Source organism: Stegostoma tigrinum, chromosome 11 (assembly GCF_030684315.1).
Source record: "Stegostoma tigrinum isolate sSteTig4 chromosome 11, sSteTig4.hap1, whole genome shotgun sequence".
Taxonomy (NCBI): Eukaryota; Metazoa; Chordata; class Chondrichthyes; order Orectolobiformes; family Stegostomatidae; genus Stegostoma; species Stegostoma tigrinum.
Genome location: NC_081364.1, coordinates 9,782,066 through 9,799,084, shown reverse-complemented (window position 1 = coordinate 9,799,084; position 17,019 = coordinate 9,782,066). Strand labels below are relative to the sequence as shown.

The following is a 17,019-nucleotide window of genomic DNA, read 5'->3' as shown; positions in this document are numbered from 1 at the left end:
GCACCCCCAGCTACCTACTAACCTCATCCCACCTCCTTGACCTGTCCGTCTTCCCTGGACTGACCTATCCCCTCCCTACCTCCCCACCTACACTCTCTCCACCTATCTTCTTTACTCTCCATCTTCGGTCCACCTCCCCCTCTCTCCCTATTTATTCCAGAACCCTCACCCCATCCTCCTCTCTGATGAAGGGTCTAGGCCTGAAACGTCAGCTTTTGTGCTCCTGAGATGCTGCTTGGCCTGCTGTGTTCATCCAGCCTCACATTTTATTATCTTGGAATTCTCCAGCATCTGCAGTTCCCATTATCTCTATCATTGAAGATGGTGAATTTGATTCTAACAAACAAAAAAAAATTCTGGAGTAAAAAGTTAGCCAAACCATTAGGGCAATGGATACAGGGTGGGTAGCCGCTGCCTTGGAAATTCTCAGTTTTCCAAGGTAGAAAGCCGGTTCTTTGATTTGATTTATTATTGTCACGTGCACCTGGGTACAGTAAAATGTTTTTTGTTTTGCATGCAGTACAGGGGGATTGTACCATAAAGTGCGTTAGAGTAATAGAACAGGGCAAGGTATACAATGTTACAGCTACAGAGAAGGTGCACAAGAGTGAGATCGACCTTAAATTTAAGCTTTGAGTACTCCATTCAGAGGTCAAGTAAACAGCAGGGAAGAAGCAATTCTTGAATCTATTCATGTGTACACAAACTTTTATATCTTCCACCTGATGGAAGAGAGTGGGACAGTAAATCAGGTGGGAGTAGTCATTGATTATATTGATTTCTTTCTGAAGCAGCACAAAGTATAGATGGAGTCAATGAATAAGCAGCTGCGTTCACAACGCTGTAGTTTCTTGGGGTCTTGGTAAAAGCAGTTGCAGTACATGCAGACAGGTTGCATTTTATGGTGCATCCATAAAACTTGGTAAGAGCCCTTGCGGACAATGTCAAATTCCTTTGCCTCCTCAGGAAGTTCAGTTGTTGTTGTTCTCTCTTCACTGTCATTGCAATGTGGGTAGACCAGACGTTTGAGAACCAGTCGCTGAGCCGGGTCCACAGTTTTGTTACCACAGCCACTGCAGATAGAAGTTCGAGTGCTCACCAGTGTGGTCCATTCCTTGAAAATGCCATCAAAAGCCATGCAGCCTTTGCACAACAGGTTAGGTTTCACTAATGTGGCAGCTCAGGTAAAGTTTACTGGATTGTGCAGAGAGACTTGTGAGGAAAGGCCAGACAGTCTGGACCTGTGCCCTTAGAAGAATTAGGTGACTGATTTGAAACATAATCACCGGTCATCGCTATCTAAAGAGAGACAGTAGCCTTTCGGCCCTCTAGGGCTATGGCAACTAACAAGATCCTGACTGTCCCCCACCTCTTCCTCCGTTACATCTCTGACTCGTGCTCCCCAGAGGAGCTCATACAGTTCATCCACATCACCAACACCTTCCACCCCAACCTTAAGTTCACCTGGACCAACTCTGATACCTCTCTCTCCTTCCTGGACCTCTGTCTCCATCTCCGGCAACCACCTCGAAACAGATATCCATTTAAAGCCCACCAACTCCCGCAGCTACCAAGAATACACCTCCTCTCACCCACTTTCCTGCAAAAAGGCTATCCCCTATTGCCAATTCCTTTGTCTCTGTCGCATCTGCTCCCAAGATGAGACATTTCACTCCCGGACATCCCAGATGTCCTCGTTTTTCAAGGACCGCAACCTCCCCTCCATAGTGGTCAAAAATGCCCTCAACCGTGTCTCTTGTATTTCCTGCAACTCATCCCTTACATCCCCTCCCTGCAATAATAACCAAAACAGAATACCCTCTTGCTCACATACCACCCCACCAAACTCTGGATCCAACGCAGCATCCTCCGTCACTTCCACCATCTACAATCCGACCCCACTACCAAAGACAATTTTCCCTTCCCACCCTTGTCTGCCTTCCAGAGAGACCACTCTCTCCGTGACTCCCTTGGCCGCTCCACACTCCCCTCCAACCCCACCACACCTGACACTTTTCCCTGCAACTGCAAGAAGTGCTACACCTGCCCTTACACCTCCTCCCTCACCCCCATCCCAGGCCCCAAGAAGACTTGCCACATCAAGCAGATGTTCACCTGCACATCTGCTAATGTGGTATACTGCTTCCTCTGATCCAGATGTGGCCTCCTGTACATCAGGGAAACCAGGGAGAGAATTAGGGACCACTTTGCAGAACACCTCCGCTCGGTTTGCACTAAACAACTGCACCTCCTGGTAGCAAACCATTTCCACTCCCCCTCCCATTCCTCAGATGACATGTCCATCATGGACCTCCTGCAGTGCCACAATGATGCCACCTGAAGGTTGCAGGAACAGCAGTTCATACCAGATGGTATCATTGTGGACTTCACAAGCTTCAAAATCTCCCCTCCCCCTACCGCATCCCAAAACCAGCCCAGCTCATCCCCACCTCCCTAATCTGTCCTTCCTCCCACCTCAAGCCCCACCCCCATCTCCTACCTACCTGCCTGATCCCACCTCCTTGACCTGTCCGTCCTCCCTGGACTGACCTATCTCCTCCCTAACTCCCCACCTACACTCACCTTTACTGGCTCCATTCCCACGTCTTTGACCGGTCTCCTCTCCACCTATCTTCTCCTGTATCCATCTTCTACCTGCCTCCCCCCTCTCTCCCTATTTATTTCACAATGCCCTCCCCCTCCCCCATTTCTGAAGGAGTGTCTAGACCCAAAACATCAGCTTTCCTGCTCCTCTGATGCTGTGTTCATCCAGCTCTACACCTTGTTGTCTCAGATTCTCCAGCGTCTGCAATTGTGCTCCTGAGATGCTGCTTGGCCTGCTGTGTTCATCCAGCCTCACATTTTATTATCTTGGAATTCTCCAGCATCTGCAGTTCCCATTATCTCTGCAATTCCTACTATCTCTGCAACAATATACTGTCAAAACTGTTCCTCCACTAAAAGAAAACCTTAAGGGACTTGACAGGATTTGTGCAGAAATGTTGTTTCCCTTTGAGAGAGTGTCTCAGGACAGACAGCATCATCTCAGAGGAAGCAGTCACATATTTAAGACCAGAACAAGAAGGAATTTCTTCTCGCAGATGGCAGTGAATCTGCAGCACTCTTTACTGCAGAGAACTGTCGAGGCTGGATCATTGAGTACACTCAAGGCTGTTATAGGCAATTTTTTTAATGAGTAAGGGTTTATGGGAAAAACACAGGAAAGTGGAGTATAGGATTATCAGATGAGCCATGATCTCTCTGAATTGTGGAGTAGACTCAATGGGCTGAATAGCCTATGTCTGTGCTGATATCTCAGGATCTAACTGCTGTGTTTGCAGCAGCATGATATCAACAGCTGTGGTTCAAGATGGCAACTGCCAAAAATGAGGGATGGGCTATATATGCTGGCCCATCCAGTGATAGTCACATCCCATCAGCAAGTTAAGGTGCCTACTGGCACCTTAGCTTTCAGCAATTTTCAGCAGTCTGCTGCAATGGATTACTGCCATCGCTCAACATTACCAAATGTATTGACATCACACATTTATTACAACTCAACACCTCGAGCTGCTTCACAGAGGAGTGTTAGCAAATAAAATTCAACAGGAGATACTGGGACATGTAACCAGAAGTTTGGATGAAAAATACTGTTAAGTTTTAAAGGAGATGCTGTGGAGGTGGTAGAACAGCACCTCCAGAAATAATGGGAGCTGCAGGTGGTGGAGAATCCAAGATAACAAAGTGTGGAGCTGGATGAACACTGCAGGCCAAGGAGCACAAAAGCTGATGTTTCGGGCCTAGACCCTTCATCAGAAAAAGGGGGTGGGGAGAGGATTCTGAAATAGGGAGGGGGGGGGGGGAGGCAGACCAAAGATGGATAGAGGAGAAGACAGGTGGAGAGGAGAGTATGGATGGGGAGGTAGGAAGGGGATAGGTCAGTCTGGGAAGGACGGACAGGTCAAGGGGGCAGGATGAGATTAGTAGGTAGGAAATGGAGGTGCGACTTGAGGTGGGAGAAGGGGACAGGTGAGAGGAAGAACAGGTTAGGGAGGTAGGGACGAGCCGAGCTGGTTTTGGGATGCAGTGGGGGAAGGGAAGATTTTGAAGCTGGTGAAATCCACATTGATACCATTGGGCTGCAGGGTTCCCAAGCGGAATATGAGTTGCTGTTCCTGTAACCTGCGGGTGGCATCATTGTGGCACTGCAGGAGGCCCACGATGGACATGTCATCTGAGGAATGGGACGGTGAGTTGAAATGGTTCGCGACTGGGAGATGCAGTTGTTTATTGCGAACCGAGCAGAGGTGTTCTGCAAAGCGGTCCCCAAGCCTCTGCTTGATTTCCCTAATGTAGAGGAAACCACACTGGGACAGCGGATGCAGTATACCACATTGGCAAATGTGCAGGTGAACATCTGCTTGATATTGGAAGTCTTCTTGGGGCCTGGGATAGGGGTGAGGGAGGTGGTGTGGGGACAAGTGTAGCACATCCTGCGGTTGCAGGGGAAAGTGCCGGGTGTGGTGTGATTGGAGGGCAGTGTGGAGCGAACAACGGAGTAACGGAGAGAGCAGTCTCTCCAGAAGGAGCCTAGGCTTTGGCAGTTAAAGACATGGTCACCAATGGTGGTGAAGAAATTAGAAAGTTCAAGATGGTGCAAAGGGGAAGGCCAATTTCCCAACTACCTTCTTGGAGGTTACGTTGATTGCCCTGTATACCTCCATGGATATGAGAAGTGGGCAGTCTGGAAGCATAGATAATAGGAAATGCAGATGCTGAAGAATCCAAGATAACAAAGCGTGTAGCTAGATGAACACAGCAGGCCAAGCAGCATCTAAGGAGCACAAAAGCTGATATTTCGGTCCTAGACCCTCCTTCAGAAATGTGGGAGGGGGAGCAGGTTCTGAAACAAACAGGGAGATAGGGAGAGGCGGACCAAAGATGGATAGAGAAGATAGGTGGAGAGGAGACAGGCAAGTTAAAGAGGTGGGGACAGAGCCAGTGGAGGTGAGGAGGTAGGGAGGGCTGCAGATGGGTTGTTTAACATTAACCACATCTGCCCATCTCAGGGGTTAAAATACCCAACAACCCCATTTTCTAAAGACTGAGTTTATAATTTCTCACTCACCACCAGAGTGCGTACTCCATACATTCCACAAGCAGTGCTTAATCACTATTGCAGAAGATCACTTTTCAACAGCACATATTTCTACTTCATAGAATTAAACCACATTTAAACAACTGAGTAAATTACAATTACATTGGGGAATTTAACCTGGGGTGCTGGCAACTGCAAGTGTCAATCTCCCTCCCATCCCTCGCAACAGAAATCTCAAACACTTCCCTACTCCACAAGACCATGGGCATTCTGTAACAGCTTTATACATAGAGTTAAATGTGTTTATTTAGGAATGAAGATATCACAGGGTTTGTAGTCAAAGGAGGTTTAGATGGCGTTGAGATGTAGATCAGCCAGAAAGTCACAAGGGTGTACAGAAAAAGGGCCCCCTGCCCCATCATGTCTGCACCAGTCAAGACAACCTAACTATTCTAATCCAATTTTTCAGCACTTGGCCCACAGCCTCAACATCACACGTGTACATCTAAATACATCTAATAAAATGGCAGCACAGGCCCCAAAGTGCTGAATGGACTCTTCCTGAACTTATGTAGATGCTGGAGATCACCATTCTGGTACCTGATAACAGATAACCAACAAATTAAAATCACAAGTTTGGGAAGGATTCTGGTTTATTCCCCGTAAGTGGGGACTTCCTATTGCAGTTATTGTACAATACCAGAGGCAGGTGGTTTTGTATTCCTAACAGACTGCCAGCACGATCCTCCACAAACTGGGCTTGTGAGGCACTTCCTTGTAAACAGAGTGAGCCCACTTGATGCTACATGTGGGCACAATGTTTCATCTTTCTGACCCAGAAGACCACAACCAGTGCAAGGAAAATGCACCTGCATATCTGACCTGTAAAAGTATGCACTACACTGCAGAACTTCTACTCTGCATCAAAGAGTTCGGCTTAACAAGAGATAACACGGTGTAGAGCTGGATGAACGCAGCAGGCCAAGCAGCATCAGAGGAGCAGGAAAGCTGATGTTTCGGGTCTGGGCCCTTCTTCAGACAGCTCCATCATTGGCAGTTCCCACTATCTCTGGGTTAACAGGAAGTTGCCAAGAAGCCACAACCCAGGTCCCAGGATATAATGGGTGACAGATTGTAGGTGGTTTGGACAGACTGATAACCTGTTTGGTGTCTGCTGCTGATACTGCACTGCTTCTACCATCTTCATGCCTCTTAGCTTTAGAATCTCCAACCAGCAGGAATATCTTTATCCATCTTGTGTTTTCCTTTTAAAACCTTGAAAGCTTCAATGAGATTACTCCTCACCCTTCTAAATTGTCAAGAAAATCAGCCTAGTTTGTAAAGTCTCTCCTTAAAATGTAACCCTTGGAGTCCAGGCATCATCCTTGCAAACCTACACTGTACCATCTCTAAAGCCGAACAGCCTAACATCTATGGGAGATATGCATGGAAAGTTCTTTACGCAGAGGGTGGTGGGTGCCTGGATCACGTTGCCAGTGGAGGTGGCAGACGCAGACACAGACACAAAAGTGTCTTTTAAGATGTACCTGGACAGGTACATGGATGGGCAGGGAACAAAGGGATAGAGACCCTTAAAAAATAGATGCCAGGTTTAGACAGAGGATCTTGATCGGCGCAGGCGTGGAGGGCCAAAGGGCCTGTTCCTGTGCTGTAATTTGCTTTGGTGTTCTTATATCTAGAGGATTGACATGTGGAGGCCAACATTCTACCAGCCTTTTGAATTAGTCTCCACTTCAGCTTGTGGCATTGTAAACAGCTATACACCTGAACGCCCAAATCTCTTTGGACATCCACTGTATTTAACTTTATATCATCTAGTTTTATCTTTTCTCAGCCAAAATGGATAATTCTCTATGCCTTCCTTTTGCAACCAGCCAATAACAGCACTATACTACTGTTGCACCACAAGAACACACTCTTTCCGTTGTAAACTGATCCATTTCTCCATAGTATTCACCTTGATTCAGATGGAAAACATTTCAGATTTAATTTTTCTTAAAGTTATTGTACAAGGAAAATACAAGGTAAGCATAAAATCAAAGGAGACTAGCATTTAAGAAATTGTTCAAACTATTTATTTCAAATAATCCAGCTCAAACATCAGTGTGTGCAGAGACAGTTCAGGTGAAGTCTCTTGAATCAAGCCAAGCTGGAGGCTGGAGTGGGAACAAAACTTTAAACAGTGGAGCGAGCCTCAGTAAAACACACAGGTGACCAACAACATGGCTATTCTCTCCAGCTAGCCACATTAAAAAGAGTGAAAACCTCAAGTAAACTTCACTTATTACATCTGTGACTTGTCATAAATATCTAGTTCTCTATACAAAGTTCAAGGTAGAACAGCGTTCATGCATAACTCTCCTCTGTGTGAAGGAGACGGTCAATTCCATACTACGAGCACGCCCTTCACACGTCTAGGGGATATAAATGGGTGCATTGAAAGAGTCAAATCTGTGCAAGCCTTATTCAATCAGCAGTTGATTCTCACACAGCAAAAAATATTGGTAAGTTAATTAGTAATTAGGAGTTAATTCTCTGGCGTTTGATCTCATTAAAATGTGAACTTGAAAATAACAGCAAGACAAGCCTACATTGTAAAAATAAAGGAGTGCAAATGATATTTCAAAAATAAAAGTTGGTAGTTGCTAAAAATAAAAAAAAATGAAGTTTATAAATCTACACTGGGTGCATGTTAACTACTTATGCTGCAATGTGAAGTTAATGCATTGAAAAATGAACTTAAAATCCAAGGTTTATAAAAAAGAAAACAAATAATCTAAGCAGCCCTACAAAGCACACTGAAGAGCAAGGCTCCAAACATACCTCTTAATATCTCATTGTACACAATAATCATCCGGGAAAAGTAAACACACTTTTCATTGCTTCAAATACATTGGTGAACAAGGACATTTTCAAAACGCGAGACCCCAGAGAAATAGTTATTAATTAAACAGTATAGACGTCTGAAAAATGAGCACAAGCAGACATCACCAGGACCCAACTGGGGCAAGCATCTTATCCCATATTGCTGTCAAATCATGATAGAACGTCAATTGTCAGTGAGGATGATATTTGCTCCCAGGTCTGAATCAGCTCACGCTCCCAAACGGGGGGAGAACATGCAGAGAAGGGACAGGAGTCAAAGCAACAGGTTATCTAGGATAGTAAATAGATTTGACAAGTGGGAATCTTTCAACACTCTTCAAAATTTGGAAATGGACCGAAGATTACACTTAAGAAAAAGGCGACAGGTACAGCATAAAAGGCGGCCATTTAACCCATCATGCCACTGTCAGCTCTTCGGTACAGCTGCCCAGTGAGTCCAACATCTCTGCGCTTTCCCAACAACCCCACCAATTTCTTCCCTGCAAGTAGTTAATCTTGAAAATACTCAAATATGCTCGGTCATGCAATAGATATTAATACAATGGATTTTCAAAATGATGTTAAATCATAGCGTTAAATCAGCCAAAGAATAAATCTGTTTTCTTCAAAAATATTTGTTTCCTCTGAATGCTGGTTTCCAAGAGCCAAAAAGGGCTCTGTCCTTTACAAACTAAAACCAAGGACAAATACAAGATCCACTCCCCCTCGCAATAAATAAATCACATTCTGGAGAAGAAGCCAAACAAATCCACACAAACAAAGCAGGCAAGATTCCTGGGCTCAAATATTATTCTAATTTGGATGAGCAAAATCTTTAAGCACAAAACTATTTATCACCTCAATCCCCACTGAAAAGGGTTAAAATACTCAAAAAAAATTATACATGTTCCAGTTGAAACTGTATCAAACTAGCAGCTAAACTTTTAAAAATCTGCAAAGGACCATTTGTGCCCTCTTCAATCATTGATAACAAAATAACTATTATGCTTGTGAACACTGAGTGGAGAGGGCAAGGAGGTAAGGATTTCGTGGTACAACACATCAATATTGCATACCAGCAAGTATTGCTCTTAAAAAAAAATGTACAGACCTGTGAACAGAAAGTATTGCCTGAGATATACACAGTCCTACAGACCTGCACGAGTTAACATCAAGGGTAAGAAGCAAGACTGCTGAGAGAGGGCAACTCCAATCATGAAAGTTAAAAGGAAAACAAAATTCTCCACCACTTTCAGGAATTAATCTGTCACATTGGTTTTCAAGGTGTTATTTGAAAACCAAAGTTCATGCAAATACAAATATGTGTTTGCAACCTCTTGCCTCTCCCTGCCACATCGCCCCACTGTCAAAAGCAAATTAACCAATATCTATAATCAGTCAGAAAGCTTGGAAATTTATAAATCTCAGAACCTTTTTTGAGAGTCAGGCAGGGTAGCAAAGGTAGTGGAGGAGACTACAGACTTGCATTTCTGTAGCAAACTTTACAACTTCAAGACATCTCAAAAGCACTATTTTTTAAAGTGTAAATCACTGTTTTATTGTCAAAAACACAGCCAGCACCATAAATAGCAACGTGCCAATGGCTAGATGGTCCTTACTGCTCAATGCTGATTGAATGGCAAGCATTAGCCAGGACATGGGGATCAATTCTCCTCAGCCTCTTCAAAGTCAACGTTGAGATCTTTTAGATCTGAGAGAGAGAAAGCAGGTGCCAGGACACACTCTTTTCAGAAAGTTCTGTATTAGATATCGTGCTGGAATGGGACTGCGATGTCACAACCGACATGAGCCAGAACTGATACACACGCACAGAGGCAGCTAAATCACAATACTGATGTCATATCGAGTGATTCTCTCTTGAGGCAGCAACTCATCTTAAGGGAAATTCAGGAGGGCAATCAAAACACCCACATTCCTGTAAAGGACTAAAACATCACTGGCTATCCTCTCAACAGTTCTGCTTTTATTCACAGTACCAGTGAAAATGGTCATTCCCATATCGTAGGTGGCAACAGATCACTTGGCGTATGCATTGAAATAGAGCAGTTCAATAGCTAACAACACCTCACTTTTCTTTGCAAAATTCATAGCTACAGCCTACAGAGAAATGCATCAGCACTTTCAGGATTAGGGATTGGAGATTTCAATATTTTAATACCGATGCCTTCAGTGTATCTGAAGTGCATTTAGGAAAAATTCCCTGGACATTATATCTGCAAAATTTACCAATGAATGAAAGTGATGAGCAATCATTCCCTGGAAAGACATTTCACGGCTTGGACATGGTTTGGGTCTACACATTGGAGGAGATTAATCAGAAAGCAGGCAGTGGGACTACTTCATTACTCAAAGATCAGTTAAACAGAAATGGAAGTGCAAACAAAATTGTTGTACCTGGGAAACTGAAAATAAGTAATCAACTTAACAATTATCAAGTTAAGAACTGGTAACACTGGAGTCTTAATGTTAATTCTGTTTCTCTCTCCACAGATCTAGCTGGACACTGTAGACTCAGACATCTAAAACACAGAAGGAAGCCAGGGTGTCTGCACTGGTCAAAGGCTGACCAATTTTCAAGATCTTCATCCACAACTCTGGAGGCTATGACAACACAAATAACTAAATTTTAGGACTGTTTCTGACTTAACTATCCTTTTGTGCAAACTGTTTCAGGCTCCCACCACCCTCTGAGCTAAAAAAAAGTTCTCACCTCTTGTCTTTGCCTACTGAGTTTCTCCAACACTGTCTGTATTTCGCATCATCAACACCTGCAGTACTTTGCTTTTATTTATAGAGCTTGTTTCTAAACCTTTGGAGGCCACTGAATCGTGATAGAACAAAAGTGTGTTGAAGAGTTAAATACATGCCCATGTAATATGCTGAACCAGGAAAAAGCTCTTAAAGCAACTCCATGGATCTGCATTATATTCCCTTCTGCATAGCTACAGTATAGAATTATTAAAAACTAATCTTGCTTTTGTCCAAAACACTACGAGAAGTTCTTTGTGCTCCAACACGCAAATATTGGCATGTGCTTGGAAAAGATGCGCAACATGTGATGAAATACATCTGAAGGAATATAAATGTATCACCCCTGCCAAAGTGTATTTGCGCCAACTTGCTAAATACTCAGCAACAACAAATTCAAATTTTTTGGAAAGCTGACACTACAGTAAAACCCGCTTTTGTATTTGTCCAAAACTCATGAACAAGTTTCTGGCACAAGCACTACTGAATCCAGCATCTCCATCATATCAGGTAAATGACAGGCCTTATTTCCTAGACTTGACAGTTTTGCTGTGGGATAAGGAAGCTGGATTCAACAGTTTAGGTTCCAATATACTGGAATCAAAAAAGAATTAAAATCAATATAAAATTAGAGGGGCTGCAATGGCTATTGCGCATCAAAAAATTGTAATTAGCAGATTTGAATTCTTTAGTGGAATTATAATATTACTTGCAAAATGTGATATTTTTATTCCAATAATCTTCAGATCTTTAAATCTTCGGCATGCCCAATACTTAACAATCTGATCGAATAAGCAGGAAGCAGTAAACATTCAGAATGGAGGACACCAAAGACAGATTAGAAAACCGCTTCTCGTTTCTTTTCAATTTAAGAGTTAACCTTCCCTTCAATGCCTGAGCTAGCAAAGGGCGAGATTAGGAAGAGAATGTAACATTACAGAAAAACTTGCAGAACAGTGGGGAAATGGAAAGGAGAACGACCTGGATGACCCTTTCAAAGGGTCAGCACAGATACAGTGAGCTGAATGGTCTCTGTACTACACAATTCTAGGAAAAGGATACTGAATGACAGAACATCAAACGCAATCATAAAACCTCAAATATAAAATAGGTCAGTTTTACACCTCGCAGACAGAAGTCTCAACTTTTCATGCAATTTGATGGGTCTGGAATGATCTCCTGTTGCAGCTCCAACAATGATCCGCATTATACTCCCTTAGCGACAGTGCTGGATTATTAGAAATTTGCTAATCTGTCCTTGCTGAAAATGCCCGAGATTGTGAATACTCCAAAGATACAGATAAAACTCAACAGCTCTGATCAACAAATCTGACCCCATCAAACTTGAGATAGTAGCTGCTGCTTAACACAAGAGTGTTCAATCTTGACCTCAGAGGATAACGATGCCATCCATATGACATCTCACGCAGTAAAATTCATTTTTGACCACTTAAGTCAGAAATTGTTACAAGGTGGTCTTGAGGACAACATTGTTAATCCTACTTAAAGTTCAAGGTCATGAATTTGAACAGGAGATATTCCCAAAAGTCTAACATTACCTCAGTGGAAGAAATTAACTCAGAGCCAGAAACTATTCAGAAACACAGGGATGGCAAGCAATGACCAGACAGTGAATTAAACATGTGCTCATCTCACAAACACATTGCTCGGCAGGTCAACAAGAACAATACTCAAAGATTTTCCAAAATAAAAGTAAAGGGATGGATGCTTTGCTTGAGAAAGATAAAGAACAAAAAGGTAGACAGGTATACATTGGATTGTTTTCAAAAAGTCATTACTTATGAAAATGCAGGCTCAAAGGGTGGTGAAAGCAGATTCAACATTAGCTTTCAAAAGGATACAGGAAAAATAATTGAGAATATAAACTAAGAAAAAACAAATGAAAACATTTACAAAACTTTGGTGAAGAAGTGGAAAGGGAGTAGGTCTAAATTGGATATCACTAGCAACAGGCCAGCACAGATGCATCGAACAAATGACCTTCTATGATTCCACAGGTGATTACATGATGGGCGAACATGCACCTGCAGGTCAGCTTTATCACTTCACCATTATTATATGTTTATCTGTAAAAGTATCTGAAGATGAAAGGCTTGTGTTAATTTGTAGATTTCTAAACCAAACATAATAAATTCAGTTTGGAGAAAACAAACAGGCAATTTGATGCTTTTACAGAACATATAGCATTATGTTCTAGTTAACAGGCAACAAAAGACAAAACACCAAGCCAATAATAGCCACTTAAATGCTCGCTTTTGGATGGTATGATTATAGAAGTCATCTGCAACCACTTAATAGCCACAAAATAACAAGCTTTCAGCAGGGCTGCCAACCGTCCAGAACTGCCATGGAGCCTCAAGAGGTTTAAAGATTAATTTACGAGATGATGCTATCAGAAAACCAGACAGAAAAAAAAAATCATTATCGCCTCAAAAAATGAAGGCTCCCCTCTGCCATTTTGGTGGAGTATATTGGAATAAAGAAAGAGAAAAGGTTTGACAGCTAATTATTGATTCAGAAATGAAGAGTGTTTGCTTTCAAGTGGGTTGGGGGCCAGCGGTAAATATCTTGGTCAATGGTGGAGTTGGACAGTTGTAAGCACGAATGTGCATGATGGAACCTTCAGGAGATGCTCAAGACCATGCTGGCCAATGTAACTTTCAGTCAGAACCTTAGGCACTGTTACAAATTTGTTACTGACAAACAGTTCCCCTACTTCAGTGCGTAACCTGAAATTAAAATAGAATCAGGATGAAAAAGGGTCTTTAATGTATATAACTATGAGATTTATTCAATGTGAGCAGAGTCACTTGGAATAACATTAGGGATAAGAAGGCAGCAGCTACAAGGCAATAAAATCAAATATATGGCTTCAGTCACACTGCAAGCCTTGAGCACGCACATTAACAAACTCAAGATTAAAGTGTCATCAACCGGCTAAATACACCACGGAATGGGGAAAAAGAACTCAACTAAACTCAAGTTCTGTGCCTCTGGGGAAAGTGGGAAAAGGAAGAGCCACAGGTCTGATTCTTAAGCCACTGCACTTTCAAAGTCTATTTCATCAGGAAGAAGAAAAATTATAATCAGAGTGAGAGTAATCAGCATCCTGTAGCAGCTGATCCAATCTGTGGTGACATTGGCTATGGCACAAAGTACCAGCTCAGCATACAGTTGGACTATCACAGTCACCCAGGACTGGGAGCACGCTAATTTCTCAGGGCATTTGGCCAGAGGAAGAACTCAAAGAATAAAAACACTAGGAGGAAATTCAGCTCAGCGCAGGTGCACAGTGTGCCTGTCACAGTGGGAGGGAAGGGAGGGGAGTTTGGTAAGGTTTCAGACAATAGCAAGCAAGTGGAATTAAATAACTTTCTTTTATATAATTAATAATGAACAATACAGTGGTTCTAATGCTGCAGAAAGCATAAGTAGTTGAAAACATTACAGAAGTTATATCACCTCTTGTTGCAACCATTTGGAAATAAAAAAAAATACACATCATAAATAGCCCCCCAAAAAAGTATTCATTCAGTCTAATCATTGCAGATCAGAGTGCTGAGTGTACTCGAGGTAGCATGACAAATTTGAAATGTATAAAAACTCATTTATTTTGTATCCTTAAGTGTAACCAGAGTCCCATCTCAACAATAGCAAGTATGTAAACTAAACCATTACAAGATGGGAGTGGGGACAGAAGCTCAAATCACTTCCTTTTAAAAAAAAGTATAAAGCATTTAAAAAATAATTTGTGAAAATCAAATAACAAGGTCACAGAAAACTGCTCAGGGCAGGGGCAGGAGCCATACAAGTCAGGTACTTCATGTACCTTTTAAATCTTCACGAACCTCACTGTTTTGCAACGCAGTGCAAGCCTGCTGTTATTCTGTTCATAGCAGAGGTAGTAACAGCAGGCACTCATTTCACTATTGCTTTCTCCTCTCTCCAACCCGTGACCAGAAATGCAGGAGACTTGTTCTACAAAAGGCATTAATAAGCATCCCTCAGTATAGGGAACCTCATGTAGACTGATCACGTCCTTCAAACATTAACACCCTACCTTAAATCAAACCGAAAAAAGTTACTCCCACACAAAGCTGACTATGTATGCGCATTAATGCAAGATACCAGAAAGCCAAATTATTCCCAAATGACTTATTTAGAAGCAGTGTGCGCTTTCCCAACAATCGCCTAAGCAGAGTGCCCTGGTGCCAGTATGCACTATAATCAGGTTGTGCCACGAATGCCCCAAATAGTTTCTTCCAGTGAAAGTATACATAAAAGTCTGTGGGGAAGCTGAGGCTTCTGCAATTCTTCCAGTCCCTGTGAAAGCATTTGTAAAAGCCCAGGTTTCTTAAAACTTTTAAACAATCGCGTTTTTCAATGTTAGCGCATATTATTTTCTCTTTCTTTTAAAAAAAAAGAAATACATTTTTTCTTCTAAAAATAAGTCTAACACTATTGCAGCTCATGAAGGGTATCACCCACGAGCACTGCTGACTATTCCAGCAAACAAAGAAGAAAATCAATGGAACGGCAGATTAAAAAAACACAAGGAAACAAAACAATATTTTGTCTTCTTCCCCAGCCACGCCTTTTGTAATGTGGCACCACAGCCACGGGACTCCTTAGTCTGATGTGTCATGAAAATCCTTAAGCAGTGTTCTACGTCTCTGTTCTGCTATATGCATTTGATTCTCTAGATCCTGAAATGCAAAATAGAAGAAGTGTTACTGTATAGGCAAACACTTTCAACAAAGACACAAAATTATAAACTAAAATATACGCTGAATTTTCTCCACCTGAGTCCGGTTATTTCAAAAGGTACAATTCACTTTGAATTGTAAGCTGCCTATTTTATCCTCCGGTTATTCCTAAAATCTGCTTTGGAATACAAATCAGTTCTACTGGTAACGACTTAGGTCACTTTGCACACAAGGTCCAACAAATCACAAATGAAATCAAATGACCAATTAGTCTATTCTGATGAAACTAGCTGAGAAATTATTTTGGCCAGAATATTCTGATAACTCTCATCCCATTATTAGTAGCTGATCAAACAGAGGATCAAACCTTCAGCTTGGGATGGAACTTTAGCAAGTTTGTCTCTGCATCACAAAATGAATGGGGAAAAAGCCAGAAACACGTGATTATTTATAGTTTACCTGTGGACTGAGCAGCAATGCAGACATCATGGATTGAACGGTAGATCATCGTAAATGTTTATGTTTCAATGAAATGCAGCACATTTACAAAGCAATACGGTTGAATTAAAGTTAAGAATTTTGGGTTGTATCCCCACTTTAAACAGTTAATATCTTATAGTTCTACTGGAAAATGATGGTGTAATAAGCCTTATTAGAGTGATAATATTGGGTTTATTACTGTTCTGCTAGGGCAGAACAATTACTTCAAGAATTCTGCATTGAAAATACAGTATCAAATATACAGCACAAATTTAACTCAAACCTACTTTCAGGGATTTAGGAGAGCTCGAAAGAAATCTGGAATATTGAATACCAGAAATCCATGACCTACTCCTTTCTCACCTCATATACTATGAGAAAACCATATCTACAGACTACCATATTTACTTCAAGTACATTTGGGTACCATGTTACCCCAATGCAGTGTCTAAACTAGAGGTCACAGTCTCAGAGAAAGGGATAAATTATGAAGAACTGAAGAGAAATTTCTTCACTCAGGTGGGCAGTAAATCTTTGGAATACTTTACCAGAGTGTTACAGACGCTTAGTCACTGAGTGTATTTCATGGTGAGACTGAAATCCTGGGACCCAAAGGAAATCAAGGATTATAGGATAGGCCAACAAATTCGAATTGTACGGCCTGCTTTTGAACTGCAGATTCCACACCGGAAAATGTTCAAAAATGTTTTGAGTGACGAAGCAGGCTTGAGACATCACTTCCGCCCTTGCTGATTGAGCTTTCATACTCGTGCACAACATACACTCGACAAACATCGCTTGATTTTTCTGGACAAGCCAGAGAAGATTACTATACAAGATTCACAGATTTAGTTTAGGGAATAAAATTACATTCTGAACTATACAAAATGCAGATAGTCTACAATAGTCTTTGGATGTTACATTTTATTAATTCAAGTACACTTTTAAAAGTTTTGAAGAGCCATACTGTGGCCCATCATTTACCCGAGGAAACACTTCATGGCTCATTTTGGATCCAACATCCATACAGAATTTTTTGAAGTGAAGTTATTTGTACTA

The 17,019-nt window shown here is 42.0% G+C and overlaps 1 protein-coding gene across 1 annotated transcript in view; it reads right to left on the bottom strand.

Annotated features, from left to right (window-relative positions):
* Nucleotides 1-7,211: 7,211 nt before the first annotated feature.
* Nucleotides 7,212-17,019, bottom strand: part of arih2 (ariadne homolog 2 (Drosophila)) — a 110,097-nt gene continuing 100,289 nt past the window's right edge. The window contains exon 15 of the mRNA XM_048547488.2: nucleotides 7,212-15,480. Within this exon, the coding sequence (XP_048403445.1) occupies nucleotides 15,403-15,480 (78 nt within the window). The 3' untranslated portion in view covers nucleotides 7,212-15,402. The remainder of the gene's footprint in view (nucleotides 15,481-17,019) is intronic.